General features: G+C 37.7%; 1 protein-coding gene across 2 annotated transcripts in view; it reads left to right on the top strand.

The window, feature by feature from the left end:
- Positions 1-16,396, top strand: part of DYNLT5 (dynein light chain Tctex-type family member 5) — a 43,869-nt gene that overhangs the window by 20,094 nt on the left and 7,379 nt on the right. The window contains exons 3-5 of one of the 2 annotated variants that reach the window (XM_058717056.1): positions 562-653; positions 8,285-8,409; positions 9,290-10,388. In XM_058717056.1, the coding sequence (XP_058573039.1) occupies positions 562-653; positions 8,285-8,409; positions 9,290-9,493 (421 nt within the window). In that variant the 3' untranslated portion in view covers positions 9,494-10,388. Of the gene's footprint in view, positions 1-561; positions 654-8,284; positions 8,410-9,289; positions 10,389-16,396 lie in introns of those variants that run through there. The other variant, XM_058717057.1, reaches the window with a different exon arrangement.

The following is a 16,396-nucleotide window of genomic DNA, read 5'->3' as shown; positions in this document are numbered from 1 at the left end:
GGTTTCTCTCACCATGTGGGTGAGTTTCTTGTTTTTCTTTTTTCTACTAAAGGGATTTTGTGTGGTACATATTACTAAACTTTTATAAAGTATATTATCCCATGTATATATATAGTTGTTTCCCAACATTTTAAGCTTCCTCCTGTATTCCTCAGTCCCTTTTGTTAATTTTGTTAATTTTGAGGAGAGAGTCTCTGCATTGTGGTAGACATGCCATTGAAATGGCTTTTGAAACAGGTACTCCATTACCACACAGACAGACCAATCCATGAATACTTTGTGAGTAGTCAGATGCCTTGGGCTTCACTGGACTGCACTGGGCTTCAACCGCTATATTGAGACCTGCTCCAAGTAACTTCTCTATGCGTTAATGTTTCCATTCTGAAATGTTTTTGACTTTAAATGTGTCACCGGGATATTTACCTGTGACTTGCTTGAAATGTTCTTAGGGAAGGTTTACCTTGGTAACATTTTTGCTGAAAGCAACAATGTGTTTTGTTGTTGTTGTTGTTATTATTATTATTATTAACTATTGAAATTTGTTTTCTTCCTTGCTTTTAGCTCCATGAGTACTGTGTCTTATATGGATGAACCTAGCCAGCGGGATGATGCTTCTTGCCTTACAGTTCAGATGGAAAACACCTATCAACTAGGTGTGTTATTTTACACTCATTCCTATTTTAAACTTATAATCTCATTATTTACTTAAAATAATATCTGATAACATGGCATCATCTTCATTATTAGCACAATATAAGGGGTCTTAATTAAGTGATTTGATGTGTTGTAATTTCTTCCTCTGTAAAATGGGACCAACACCCATTGCTTAATTTTCTTTATCAGTGTTTCCTAAATACCAAGCAATTCACTGGGCAGCGCTGATGTGTCTTGTGTATTACTGAATTAAGAAGTTCATTTCTCGGCGTTTCTGAGTTATCCTGTGGAGTTATTTTATATATACTTGAGTTAAGTGAAAGAGATATGCATTCAAGTTTTATCCAGCAACCCAACCAATGTTGTTGATAAGTGGAGAAAAAAGCCTTCAAAGCAGAAGGAAATGATTCCTGGTCCCCCATTGACAGAGGTGTTTATCCCTTTCCACTGAGGTTTTGGGTCTTTGAAAACAAAGATCTTTGCACCTGCCCCCATACTCCCAGACACAGTCCACAGTGAATACATTTTCCGATTCATGTTTTCTCATAGACCAGCTTGTTTTCTCTAAATGTGTACCTGCCCACTATTATCTGCCCACTTTATATAATTACTGCTATATAGAGATTCCATAGAGACTTACCAATGACCAAAAGAAGGACTCTCTGGGCCACAGTGGTTCTATCTGCAGCCAGTTAACTTCAGGAAAATTATAGCCCATCAGTGCATTTCATTAGGCCTTGTAGCCAGTTTTCTAGGGTAATCCCCAAGACTACGTGGATTACAAGGCTCCATAATTAGTCAGTCTACTGGTATTTTCACAGTGCCTGGGGTAGACAACTAATATTCCTGCCATCCCTTCTGGTAACCTTACCCAGTTTCCTTTGGGGAAGCCTCACCACTGCCATCATTACACTTTGGGTCCCTAACATTCTGCTGAAGCTGACACTAGCTTTAGAGATACAATAGTGACTGATTCTGAGATAGCATATGACCCTTTGATTGGTCAAGCCAATCTAAGCCTTTGGGATTCAGCTCAGAAAGTGTTGTTTGGGCTGTTGAAGAAGCAGATTAGATTCTGAAACCTGAAAGAGGTAGGGGTATAGCAGCTTTTGCCATCTTGTCCCCTACATATGACTCCTGAGAGCATAAGAGAATCAAATCCCAATGTCATTACTAGAGTCCTAAATCCAGCTATCTGCTCTTAGACTTTTCATTAAATGAACTATGTTTGGGTCAGGCTTTCCTCCACTTATAACTAAGAGATCTTAACTGTTCAATGCCTAGGACTTTGGGTTCTGTATGTTGAAAGGGTTTTGAATCAGATTTTGACAAGATAAAGGAATTAAAATATGAAGCCCTTTGTTTCTTCTTCATAAGGATATGTTTTCATAACTTATATCCTCAAATAAACAGAGTAAATAATCTTACGTATTTTAGATGTACTGAGTGTTGAACCAAGTTAGAAAAGTAATATTAGAAACACCTTAGTATATTTAAAAAAAGAAAAAGAAAAGAAATATCTTAGTATAAAGTATTTCCCATATTTTCTTACAAAAATTCATGTGAATTATTCCTTTATGATTAAAGTCTTTTATGTTTGACAATCTATTTCTTAAGCATTCAACTAACCATCTTATTCATATTCAAACAAAAATGTATTTCCACTTCTACTTGTTTCTGGGTTTATTCTGCATCTGAAAGGTACTCTTTGGACCTCTGGTAAAGATTTCCTCATATCTACAATGCAGTACTTCCCAAAAGAGTGTGTTGGTGGGGGGGGACTGTCAATCACCAGCATTGTTGTGTCTAATTTTTCTCATTCCATCCAACAATATTTGTATCATCTATTTTATTTTTTTATAAGTTTTTAAAAATATTTATTTATATTTGAGAGAGAAGGAGAGAGCACACACACGTGAGTGGGGGAGAGGCAGAGAGACAGAAACAGAATCCAAAGCAGACTCCAAGCTCTGAGCTGTCAGCACAGAGCCCAGTGTAGGGCTTGAACTCACAAACTGTGAGATCATGACCTGAGCTAAAGTCAGAGGCTTAACCAACTGAGCCACCCAGGCGCCCCTCATCTAAACATATTTTAAATGTTTAGTGTGTTTATCTTCCCTTGAGGGAGTAATTATAGCCAGAATGAGATGAAACATAAGTATAATTAATGAAAGCAAAAAGGGAATGGAAAAATCAAAATATATTTCTTGTAATAAAACACCATTTACATTTTCTCATTAATTAATTGATAAAACATGAGTATAGAAAAAAAATACAAGATGTGGATCCACTGTGTCTGAATTTGAATACTAATCTTGCCAATTCCTAAATGATGTTTGAGCAAGGAATTCACCATCCTCAAAATCTTAGTTTCTTTACCTGTAAAAAAGGATAATAGTCCACACCTTATGGGGATGTTGTGAGAATTAAGTGGAGGAACGCATTTAAATTGCTTCTTTATTCATTGTGTTCTTGTTTCTCAAAGCAACTGAGCCTAGGGCTTTACTTAAATCACTAAGAAGAAAGGCCTTCTGTGACCTGTAATCTAATTGCATATTAATTATGGAATGAGTTCTTCACAGGACTTTTTTCTGGAGCAATGGTTAAAGAAGTATCTGATTCTTTAAAAACACTGACTGTAAGGATGCCTGGGTGGCTCAGTCAGTTGAGCATCCAGCTTCGGCTCAGGTCACGATCTCACAGCTCATGGATTCGAGCCCCGCATTTGGGCTCTGTGTTGACAGCTCAGAGCCTGGACCTTGCTTTGGATTCTGTGTCTCCCTCTCTCTCTGCCCCTCCCCAGCTCTCTCTCTCTCTCTCAAAAATAAATAAACATTAAAAAAGAAATTAAAAACACTGACTGTAAGCAGGTCAGACAAGACCTATGGGTGGCTATCTTTGCTGCCACACTGAGACAGCCTGCCTGAGAAGGTAGTCAACATAATGAAAAGTAGAACCTGAAGATGGAGAGAGAGGGAGACATCACTGGAGCCGAGCATCCATGGGATAATCAGGCCCTGTCATCAGATGCTCTCATGGACAGAAACTGTCAAGCTCTCCACCCTGACTTCACTCCACCCCTTAGGGTCCTTCCTAACTGTGGAGGTCTTTTTTTTTTTTTTTTTTTTTTTTTAATTTTTTTTTTTTTTAACGTTTATTTATTTTTGAGACAGAGAGAGACAGAGCATGAATGGGGGAGGGGCAGAGAGAGGGAGACACAGAATCTGAAACAGGCTCCAGGCTCTGAGCTGTCAGCACAGAGCCCGATGCGGGGCTCGAACTCATGGACCGTGAGATCATGACCTGAGCCGAAGTCGGACGCTTAACCGACTGAGCCACCCAGGCGCCCCCCTAACTGTGGAGGTCTTACTGCCTCCCTACTTGCACCCTCGCTGATCTTGGTGCCTTCTCAGCAAGAACAATCCCCATCTCTTCCCTCAAAATGAGGTAGCAACCATAACAACCACACTAACAATAATAAATACATAGTGGGGAGGGGGGGTTGTGCATGGCAGGCACTTTTCTAAGCATTTTAAATATTTTACTTCATTTAATCATAACAAAAAACAGTATGTGGTGATTCTTATTATTATCTCAACTTGGAGAAGCTGACACACATATTAAATAACCAAATTTGTATCTATTCTATCTTAATTCTATTTTTGTGACAAGTCTTTTTCTTTTTTTTTCTTTCTTTCCTTCCTTCCTTTCCTTTCTTCCTTTTCTTTTTCCTTTTCCTTTTCTTTTCCTTTCTTTTTTTTCATCCCAACCCTTCTTCAGGTCTTTGCTTTTTTATTTTTAAAAACATTGAAACATTTGCTTTTTCCTCCTAAAAAAATAATCACTCAAAAAAAAGAAAGAAAAATAAAGTAAAGTAAAGAAAAAGAATAAAAGCTTTGCCATTCCCATTAGTTGACTCTGAAAGTAGATTCAGGAGCTTATTTGGGAAGTCAAAAATTAAACATCCACTCTTTCTCTCTCTTTGCATCTCAGCATCCCAGCCTAAGCAAGGCAAAAGATGATTCTGGCTGCACAGGAAGGAAGAGGTCACAGAACAAGTGAGAAAAAAAGTACATGATGATATCTCCAAATATTTTCAAAATAGAATCTGGTTAATGAGATTTTAAAACAAGGAAAACAAAGCCAAGTGCAGAAGGGACATTGGTGCAGTTGGACAGTAAGAGCCGGAAACAGAGACTCAAGTGCCACCAGGATTCTGTCTTCCCAGAACTAACTAGGTGTGGGCCTCCTCCTCTCACTATGGCCTGGCTTCCTCTCCATGATGAGAATCATGGCCTCCCACAGTACCTAAGGATCACATGTCATAACTTTTATCGCCAGAAAGAGGCTGACTTTTTACCCCCTATTTCAAGTTTAAAATCAAAATTCTGAGAAAGGATTCTAATTGGCCTGGCCTAGGACAAGTGCCACTCCTGAGCCAATCAACCATAACCTGAACTTCAGCTCAAAGGAGGTCATGGTAGATCCTAAAGAAACATCTTGGTTAGAATTGGGAAGCTCTCATCTTCCCAGGAGGGGAGATGCTGTTCCCAAATGACAGGGAGGAGTACTAGACAGACAAATATCTGCATTGGGGGAATTTACTATTTGCTGAAGGGAACGATGTGTACAAGTTACTGTAATATGCAGCCAAATTAAGTTCTGTGTGAATTATGTAGGTTAAGGTACATATAATATGTGTGCTTGGTAGGAGGGAGTGAAAAACAGAAAGGTATATCTCGAATGTACATAGTCTATTTAATTTAATCCAAGCCAGTAGTATCATTTTTTAAAATTTCTTAAATAGAAAGGGGAAATTACCCTCAAATTTAGACTCATTTCTCTATAGAATGCAAGTGGAAATCTAAAAGATCCACAGGAAGGGGGCATCTGGGTGGCTCAGTTGTTAAGCCTCTGACTTTGGCTCAGGTCATGATCTTGCCGTTCGTGAGTTCAAGACCTGCATCGGGCTCTGTGCTGACAGCTCAGAGCCTGGAACCTGCTTCAGATTCTGTGTCTCCCTCTCTCATGCCCCTCCCCTGCTCATGTTTTCTCTCTCTGTCTCTCTCTCTCTCTCTCTCTCTCTCTCTCTCAAAAGTAAATAAACATTAAATTTTTTTTTAATTAAAAAAAAAAGAGATCCACAGGAAGACAACCCAGAGGCTTGTAGGTATTTAGGAACTTACCTACCGGGGTTGGTGCCCTATCTCTGACCCCATGAAGTAGGAACACTCAGGACCAACCTGAAGTTACAAACCTATATGCCTCTGTGTTTACAACTGCTTGTCCCTGTCCTGTAGAAGATAGATTCCTGCTGACTAAATATTGGGGTTAATTATACTCATTGTATCAGATGTGTCTCCCTTTTACCTATCCAGATCCATTCCCCATGCTGATTTAATTGAACAATTCCTATATAATCATCAAAATAAAAATACAACTTATTGAGCCCCAGGAGGCTGACCTAACTCAACAATAGGCATGGGCTGTAACCTTCTAGTTAAGTTTGGCCAATGGGAAACTTCAGCAGGAAGTAGGAGGGAGGGAGGGAGGAGTGTGAGCTAGAATGTTTAATTCCCCATGGCCTACTGTGAGTTCATCTCACGCTGTTTGTATCCACCAATGGAAGGGCATAGCTGCTCTCCAGGGAGCCCTCTCCATGTGCCTCTTCCGGGATCAAGAGTTCCCTTCTCCGATTCCTAAGACTGGGGTGGGTTGAGGATAAAACCCTCAGTTTCACTAGCAAGGGATATTGCACTGTCCTTTGTTCTGACATCCTGCTCAGAATTTCCTAAGGAGTCTCTTCATTAAATACTCCTGGAATTGTCCTTATTTTAGTGTGCTATATATTTCTTTAGACCCTGATACAGTCATTAAAAATAAACACTTACAGGGCACCTCGGTGGCTCAGTCGGTTAAGCATCCAACGCTTGATTTCAGCTCAGGTCTTGATCTCAGGGTCATGAGTTCAGGCCCCAAATGGGAGCCAAATAAATAAATAAATACACTTAAGACATACTGATGACTATTAAAATACAACTGAATTTAATTATTGACCTCATTCCTTTATCCATATCAGTACGGCAGATAATGATTGAGCCACTCTACACCAGGCTCTGGGCACATGTACATGTTGTACAATGACAGAGGGGTGATGAGGTTAATATTCCCAGGACGTACAGGGAAGATTCCTGGGATACAGGATAAAGAAAGTCTGTCCAAGGCCTTTGCTTTGAATGTGGACTAAATGTCATTAATAATATAAGCTCTCTAGGGGAGGCTGGGTGGCTCAGTCAGTTAAGCGTCTGACTCTTAATTTCGGCTCAGGTCATGATCTTGCAGTTTCTGAGTTTGAGCTCTGCGTCGGGCTCTGTTCTGACAGTGCAGAGCTTGCTTGGGATTCTCTCTCTCCCTCTCTCTCCCTCTCTCTCTCCCCTTCCTCCATTCCCTCTCTCTCTCAAAATGAATAAAAGAAACTTAAACAAAAGAATATAAGCTCTCGAGTCAGATAAAATAAGTACATCCCAGCTCTGCCACTGTGTGATTCTGGGCAAGTTACTCAATGTATTTAAACCTCTGCGTTACCATCTGTTAAATGGAGATAACAGTAGGGGTCACCTCAATGATTTATTGGAAGATTATATAAGGTAATAAATATATACTTATCACAGTACATGACATGTAGAAAAAGTTCAATGAAAGTAGTTATTATCTGTACTATGATTATTACCTATACAATGTTTACTTGTAGTTAAATTCAGAAACCATACATTAAACATTTTGTATGCCTTTAGCATTGTATTAGACTCTGAGGAGGATAGCATATGATCTAGCTTACCGTTTCACTGGCCAGAAAGGCAGAAATGATTGAGCTATTATCAGGTAGATTAGGATCAGTGGGGACCCAGAGCATTGAGAGTACAGAGAAGAAAGGGATGATTTTTTTTTTTTTACCTGAGGAGGGGAGGAAGGCTTTCTGGAGAAGAAAACCACTTGAGCTGGCCTTGAAGCATGAGTGGATATTTCTCAGATGAACAAGATGAGGAAGATGCTCTTCTTTTTAAGAATGTACACAAGCTCCCGTACAAGACAAATGAAGTCCATGAGGCTGGAGGCATCGACATAGAGAGCTGTGATGGAGGATGAAGGGGCTGTAGGTGCTAGACCTTTGACTTTGCTAAGGGAAATATCATGGCCAGATCTGGGTTTTAGAGTGACCCCTCCAGTTGTAGTGTGGTATACATAGATTGGAGGGGGAGATATAAGAGCTGGGGGGTGGGGGTCAGTTAGAAAGATGTTGAGACTTTAAAATAAGTCATTAATTGTGGGAGCTGGCACTGGTGAGGAGGATAGTTTCAATATCAAACCTTGGTGGTATTAAGTACACTCTTCAGGTAGTCTGGTAAATGTGTGGCACACACTCTGGTAAGAGTGTGTTGTCTTCTGGTCCTCTGCCAGAGAACCTGACTGGAAACCTAATTAGGACCACTTTTTTCCTTAAATAGAGGCCACTCAGAAGATTAAAGGTCTCCCCATGATCCAGTACTCTTTTGATTAGCCTACTGGGGGCGGGGGGGGGGGGGGACGATGTCATTTGAAATTACTCAAGAAATTTCATCTGTATTTTCAGGTCCTACCAAACATTTTCCTGTGGTCATTGTCAATCACATTTTGAAAGATGTGTTAACTAAGTATCTACAAGAAGAACAGTATGAGCCAGAGCTCTGTAGACAGATGACTAAAACAATTTCTGAGGTATATATGTGATTTGCCTGAAGTGTTAACTTTAATTAGAATATTGCTAAAAGGACAACGCCCTACTTTTTGATGAAGGCAATTAATTTGCAGTAGCAGTAAAAATGTTTATGTATATCTTATGAAAATATTTCTTAGGTTATATTCCGTGTGTATATGTGTGTGTGTATGTGTGTGTAAAAAGCCTTTGCCTTAAAACAACCATTATGTGTATCATTTTTGCATGTATTTTGTTTAAAAAATGGATACGACTGCCCCATTTATTAAAATTTTTATTGTCAAAGATACCATTTTTTTCAAAGATACAATATTTTAATGATCATTTTCTCTTCTTCAAGGTAATTGTTTTGAGTGCTGTCAAATACAGATGCTGCAACCTTTAAATACATTTCTGTTTGTATCAACTAAAGTGGTTGCCCTCCATTAGGTTTTCTTTAGTTTCTTCTTTAAAACAAACTCTTTAATAAACATCCATGAATAGTCATATTACAGGAGACTCCAGATGTATGATCCCTTAATTGGACATAAACACGGTGGTAGAACTCTAATACCAATATTCTTTGAAAGGAAGCCATCTTAACATAGATTTTCAAAGAATGTAATAAATCCTTTAAATCCTGTTCTCTGAATTACAATTTTTCCATGAGACTTAGAAAATGTAGATATATTGCTGGTGCTATAATTTTGTCTCTAAATGTCCTATCTCATGAGAACAGTGCTTGAAGAAAATCATAGTTAAGTTTCCACAATTACTGAAAATATCTACAATACATCATGTGACTTTCTTAAATCCACCAGATTTTTGACAAAGATTAAGACTTCTAAGTTTCAATGTGGCTAAGGGAGGACCTTTTTTTGTTGTTGTTCTTTTAATTTCTAGGTTATTAAAGCCCAGGTCAAGGACCTGATGATTCCACGGTATAAGCTAATTGTGATTGTTCACATTGGACAACTGAATAGTCAGAACATTTTTATTGGAAGCAGATGCCTCTGGGATCCTAAAAGTGATACCTTTTCATCTTATGTTTTCAGAAATTCTTCTCTCTTTGCGCTTGCAAGTGTCTATGCTGTTTACTTTGAGTGATTGAAAATAAGAAATGTAGTTCTTACTTTTTTAAATCACAAAATAAGCTGTATCTATGTACACAAAAGCTTCACTGCTCAAAGGTTTGAGAAACAACAGTAATATTTCAAACAACTGGCATTTTTGGACTTTTTCATGCTCTGCTAAGAACTGAGGGAGGGAAGTGTGGTGCAAGAAAAACTCTTGTTTATCCAAAAGAAGAACTAAGTTTTGGTTCCACTGGATCATTTTTCATAGACGTGGATTCTTTTTTAATATTACTTTGGTACTAATTACTTTAATTACTCTTTAAATAGACAGTTAAAATTTCCTGCATTGTTTTTTAATGAAGACAAGTTTAAAAAATATGGCTGTATACCCTGACCAATAAACGACAGAAGAATATTCAACATGGTATACACAAATGATAAATGTTAATGTGTCTCAATGCTGCATGTAAAAGAATACTGGTTTTCATTTTGTACTTAATAAATTGAGCAGCATTCATTAACTGCAATTATTGTTACATGTACCTGACAGTTGAAACTGCTGAGGTAGAATTAATGATTTCATAACAATTACTGTTGTCCCACAGGGCTGCTCGCTAAAATTGGAAGCTCTTGTGGGTTGCCTGCACTTTACAAAATTGTGGGAGAGCTGAATGTTGGCTCTTCAATAATGGAAACTGTAAAGTGAACAAAGGCTTTTTAGGGCACTGAAGTAGACCTCGTCGTATTAAATATACATGATGTTTAATAGTAAATGTATCTGTAACACTTAAAATCATGTATTGGAAAGAGACACTGCTTTTAAATATACACTGCCTGATGTGCCTTTGAATTGATTTTCCTGGGCTAACAAACTTTTACACAAAATATATAGCTGGTAGCTTAACAAATAAAACATGTGTATTTACTATTTTGTTCCTATGAATTTAATGCTAAAGTGACCCAGTGCAGGTTTGAATGGATGGTATTAAAATTTACAGGGCTGAAATAGCTTATTATTCTGCTGGTTAATGTGGCTTGTATCATGGATCATTTATTTTTACGGAGCTTTCAACCCTTTGTGTGCATATGAAATGATGCTGAGGCGTTGTTCCTGGATGGTAAGTGAACTGCCCAGAGGACATTTGTTAAAGGTCAAAGACAAATTGTACACATGTGGAGAAAATTAGCAACGCTATAGTTCTAAGGAAAAAATGATGTGTAATTCATATCAAAAAGAATTTAACAGATGAGAAAACAGTTAATGCTTTATACTTTTAAAATGTATTGATGTCTTATTTTTCTCAAAAACAACCTGTACTAAAAAAAAAGAAAAAAATGTAGCTTTTGAAATCCCTTTCCTTCTGCTTGTTCTGGCTTTTAAGGTAACTTTTCATTATGAATTGGTGAATTTTCATTATTTTTTCTGTTAGGGCCTTAGTGGGAATAGGACTATGTAATAATTCACTACAACCAATATTTGTCAACCTCCCTAGGCCAGTTTTGAATATGGATTAGATCATAAGTACAGTAAGTAAATGGACTGAATATTTTCATTACACATTTGTGAACATCTCCCCTCTTGGAATGATAGCAGGGGCAATCATATTGCAATTTTGCATGAGTAAATTGGAATGAAGAAAATTCTTTAGGACATAGAAAGTCCATTACAAAAATGGCTTTATTTTTTTTAGAGTTCTGAAGTCTCATCCATGAGATAATTTCTTACCATCTGTCCTAGGCTGTGTTAGGAATCAAAACCTTAAAACATGACGGTAGTTAAAAAGCAAAAAAGGAAGCAGTTTACCCGCATACTGCCATGTACTGTAATTCAGACAGTCAATGATGAATTCTAGCAATTATATGGTAGCATAAGAATATACAGTAAAAACTCGCTAATTGCAACTAACTTGGAGGAATACTGGTTATCACACAAAGCTTTATGATAGAAAGTTTTGAGGGAGGTATTAGCTAACACCGTGGTGGTAATCATATTGTGAAATATAAACGTATCAGGTCAACACATTGTATACCTTACCCTTTTTTTTTTTTTTTTAGAGAGAGACAGCACGAGCCAGGGAGAGGGGCAGAGAGAGAGAATCTTAAGCAGGCTCCATGCTCAAAATGGAGCCTGACATGGGGCTCCATCCCAGAACCCTGGGATCATGGCCTGAGCTGAATCAAGAGTGGGATGTTCAGCTGACTGAACCACCCAGGCACCCCTAAAACTTTATTTTAAAGAAATGACACTGTAAATTTGAGGAAATTATTTCACTTTGAAACACCCTGAACTTTCCTAGTATTTTGCTTTCCTATAGGTGTTCTGAAAGTGACATCCTTCTTCCCAGATCTGTACCCCTACCATGGAGCCTTCACTCCTGCTTTTCCCTACCCAGAATGCCCCGTCCCCCACTTAAAGCATCTCTCTTTACTTTTCAGCATCAGACTTGGGTCTTGCCTTTTCTCTAAATCCTTCTCCATCCATTCCTTCCTTCCTGTTCTCTCTCTTCTTTTATCTCTCATAGTTGGGCTCCTGATTATTCTCTAGCTAATTTGTGAATAATAGTTTTGTTTTCCTTACTAGACTGAAAACATCTTGAGTCTATGGACCACATATCCTGACAGCACCTATCAATAAAATTGAACGCATCTTAACTTTTCAAGCAGGAATCACATGCATTGATTGCACTGTGCCACCTAACCACCAACAACAGAGATAATAGTAACACACAATTCGACTCTAGAGGAACTGGGAAGTGGCCACAGAACAGGCTAGAATATGTTTTCATAAGAAAAGTCCAGAATATCTTTATCTGTTTAAGGGTATCAGGGAAGGCTTCATAAAGGAAGTAGCACTTACCTAGATTATGAAGTTGCTAAGTAGAAGTTCAATAGAGTTCAGAATACAGGAAGAAGTCTAGACTGGATAAAAACAAAACAAAACAAAACCCCACAATATTGATGAAGATAAGTGGTTATAACTAACACTGGAAGGGTCCATGGATGGTAACATTAATGTCTGGGCAAGAAAGCCACACTCAGGCCATGGGTAGTCATCGAAGGCTTTTCATTCAGCTCATGGTGTATATGGAGTGATTCTTTAGGAGGACGGATGTGTCAGTAAAGAGCAGGAAGACTACTTAGAAGAAGGGAGAGGTAGTGAGAGGCTGAACAGGGTGAAATAGAAAGGAGAGGACAGTTGTCCGGAACCTTTTAAGGACAAAGGGCAGAGGGGCAGAGGGCAAAGTCTTCATGACAGGGCAAAGGGGAAAGAGGAGTCAGAAGTGGCTCTAAGGCAACACAATAAAACAGCTCTAGCTGTTTGCAGTCTCAGGTCTGAGTCCTGCTGTCCTAGTCACTAGTTAAGTGACCTTGAATAAATGACTAACTTGACTTAAGCCGAAACTTCCCCACCTTAAAGCATGGCAATGATAACACCAGTTAGTATCTGCCTCACAGAGTTTGGAGTGAGGCAGGCGGTGGGGAGCTGACAGCCTAAAAGCCGGCCCAGGAGGCTGAACACTGACTCTAAGGGAAAAGCTTGGAGGTGCAGCCTAAAACGAGCTTGTTTTAGCTTGCTAAAAACGAGCGAAAATACATGTTTGCTAAGTGCTTAACAGATGGGAAGTCCTCAATCAATAGTAACTCCGATGATTGGAGTTGAAAGTTTGAATCTGGGCAACTAAACCAATAGTCCTGTGAGCAAAAATAAAGAAGTCAGCAAGGAAGAATTTGAGAACTAAAATGCTAATCTTGATTTTGTACTTGTTGAATTTAAGCTAATAATGGGACGTGCGGATGGAAAAAGCCTGAGGCAGCTGAAAAAGTGGGACTGGGGCTGAGCTACATCAAGGTGAGAGGTTTGCACTTGGCAGTCAACCAGATTGAAACCTAACATCTTCCTCCTGCTTTATGAAATATTCATTAGCAGCAGCAAGTATAGTACTAATAGCAAATTACTGAAAATTCAGTTAACTCTGGGAATGTCAGCAGGAAACCCTCCCCCCAGAATCAGCAGGGAAAATTTCCCCCAACACCAAAATTAAATGATGCCTTTCTTTCTTTTTCTACTTTTAAAAAAATCTAAATGATCCATCTCTGTTGTCAGACATCATAAAAAATAAAAGGTTCTCTCAAAAATACATCAGCATATTGAATGGAAGTGTCAGTGTTGTTGTCTGTTGTCATTAATAGGATGACTTTAAAGAAAATATAATAGGAGGCCCTTGCAACAGAGTCCAATAGATTACACGCTGGGAAATTAAGCGCTACCCAGCTCACTGATTTTTTAAAACTGTTGGGAATTATCCAGTATAGAGGGTTATTTAAAAAGCAACAGTTGAGAAATTAGAACTTTTAAATCTAGCATTTTAGAAAATGAACACTTGCCTTGTTGGGACCATTACTTGCCCTGTCTTTCTAGATATTATCAAAAAACACATTAAGAAAACTCAATATTAAATAGTTACAGATAATTTACTATGCTTTTTTGCTATCTCAGTTCTTAAGGAACTGGCGTACACCCACCACTTCTGATTTTCTCTGCTACTCCGCTTTTCCCTCCTGCAGTCTGTTCCCATCCTCACCGCCATGATGCTTTCACTAACAGCGGAACTGGTTCTCCAGGCCAAATTGGCCACACATTACTCTGGCCACGTTCCACCTCAGCTCTGTTCTGAATTCATTTCTTTTCAGCAGCAATGTGGTATAGTTGTTTTTGTTTGGAGGCTCGGGTTTTTTTTTATTTTGTTTTTTAAGCACAGACTTGACAAATAGTCATTTTTGCTTCCAGCCTTTTTTAGCTTGTGTGACTTTGGGCAAAGTGGCCAGTGCCCTGAGCCTCAGTTTTTTCAAAGGTAAAAACGATTATAATAATGATCACTACTTATTATTGATTTGTGGCCAATGACCACTGCTCATGTTCTTGCCTTGAAGACTTAGAAGAAACGTATCCATAAAATGTCTGGCCTATCACAGACCTTTATTGTGGACATCCAATTTCTTCCTACAGATCCTGTTTTCCTAAAGAATTGTGCATATGTTTTAGCAATTTTGGCTCACCCCATAATGTCATAGCGTAGATTACCTGATGTTTTTTCTTTCTGTTCAAAGTTTTAATCATCTACTGCTAGATCTTTGACAAGTAATTTTTCCTCAAGTCCACATTTATTATGAAACCCTATTTATCTCCAAATTAACCTCTTTTTGCTAATCTCTGCCTATTTTTATAGCGCTTCCAATCGGATGTCTTGCCTCCACTTCAGTACTTACTTGGTTTCTTTTAATGTTTTTGCTTATTGCTACTTGTTTTTTCCTGTCTTAGTGTCCATTTGATCTCATATGTTCTCTTCCCTTCTTCACATGCGTGAACACATACTAGATCACGACTATAAGGTTTACTGAGGCTTAAATATGTTAAGTATCTGATTAAAGTTGCCTGTAATTTCTCCTCGGTAGCTTTCATCACAGTTTAACTACAGTACACAACTTTTTCTTCCCCCTAGTGCAGGACACAACTTGAAACTTGTGGTTCTCCACCCACCCACTAGGCTATTTCCCTACTTAGCAAGGCAAGGAACCAGTATAACCAGTATGGGAAACACTAAGTTTCACTTTACATTTGTAGTCATAAAAGGAAAATTGTTGCTTCCCACAAACCATGAGGGTGGATCATCTAAATACCAAAAGAACAGAATATCCAGCCTGATTTGTGCAGGGGGTGCTGGAAATCATTTTTAAAGTTCATATGAGAAATATGAACTTAAGCCATTAAGCTTAGCCATTATTTCATTTCAGAGAAAAATAAACTGTATGTTGTTAGTTAATTATAAAAATACATTATCTTTATATTTTTTAAAGAAAATTTATTCTATAACAAGAACTTTACTTTGGTAGGAGAGCTAAAAAATTAAAAATACAGCTAAGTTGCTTACTTGCATCCTTGTTCATAAACATAAATAAAAGTCTTCTAAGGACTCACTCTAGAGAGTTGGGTCAACCTGAGAAAATTAGACAATTAGGAAATGTCCTTAAGCATAGGTCAGAAAACAATAAGGGGCCAGATAGTAAATATTTTCAGCTTTGTAGACCATATGGTCTCCCACTTGACTAGTTAACTCTGCCATGGAAACACAAACGCAGCCATGGACAGTAAATAACCATGTAAGTGTGCTGTGTTCCAATAAAACTTTATTTGTGTAACTGAAAGTTTAATTTTCTATATTTCTCGTGTATCATGAAGTTACTCTTCTTTTGACTTTTTTCCAACTATTTTCAAAGTAAAAACCCTTGTAGTACGTAAGCCATACAAAATCAGATGATAGGGCATATTTGGCCCATGGGCCATAGTTTGACCACCTTTGTTCTAAAGGGTTCATCTTAGTGGAGGAAGAGAATTAGAATCATAATAAGGAAGTTGAAACTTTAATATATCTAGCAGAAAGTGGAAAGTAACCAGCAATGACATAGAAAAAGACAAAACATTTCTAAATTAATAAGTGAGAAATGCAAACAAAAATATTAAAATAAATACTAGATTATATAGAATATAATCAAGTATATCATGTCACTCATTAAACATGAATTTGCTTCATTTTCTTATCAGATTGAATTAACAAAAGCCACAAATAAATAAAAAAAACACATTCAGTTCTTCTGATATACAACATATCAAAGTAAAGAATATTACACCATAATCAGATTTATTCTGAGGATGCAGAGAAATCTCAACATAAGGAAGGCTATCAAAGTAATTCTTCATTTTAACAAAAGAGAAAAATATATGATGAAGTTAAATAGGTATTTGATAAAATCGAGAAGCTGCTTATAACAAAATAAATTCTTAAGCAATATATAATAGAATAACACTCTTAAGATGGCCAATAATATATATACATATATAATGTAAAGACTATTGCTTTACTATTTATTTTTAAAA

Source organism: Neofelis nebulosa, chromosome 2 (assembly GCF_028018385.1).
Source record: "Neofelis nebulosa isolate mNeoNeb1 chromosome 2, mNeoNeb1.pri, whole genome shotgun sequence".
Classification (NCBI taxonomy): Eukaryota; Metazoa; Chordata; class Mammalia; order Carnivora; family Felidae; genus Neofelis; species Neofelis nebulosa.
Note: the sequence above shows the minus strand (reverse complement) of the source record. Positions and strands in the feature narration are given on the sequence as shown.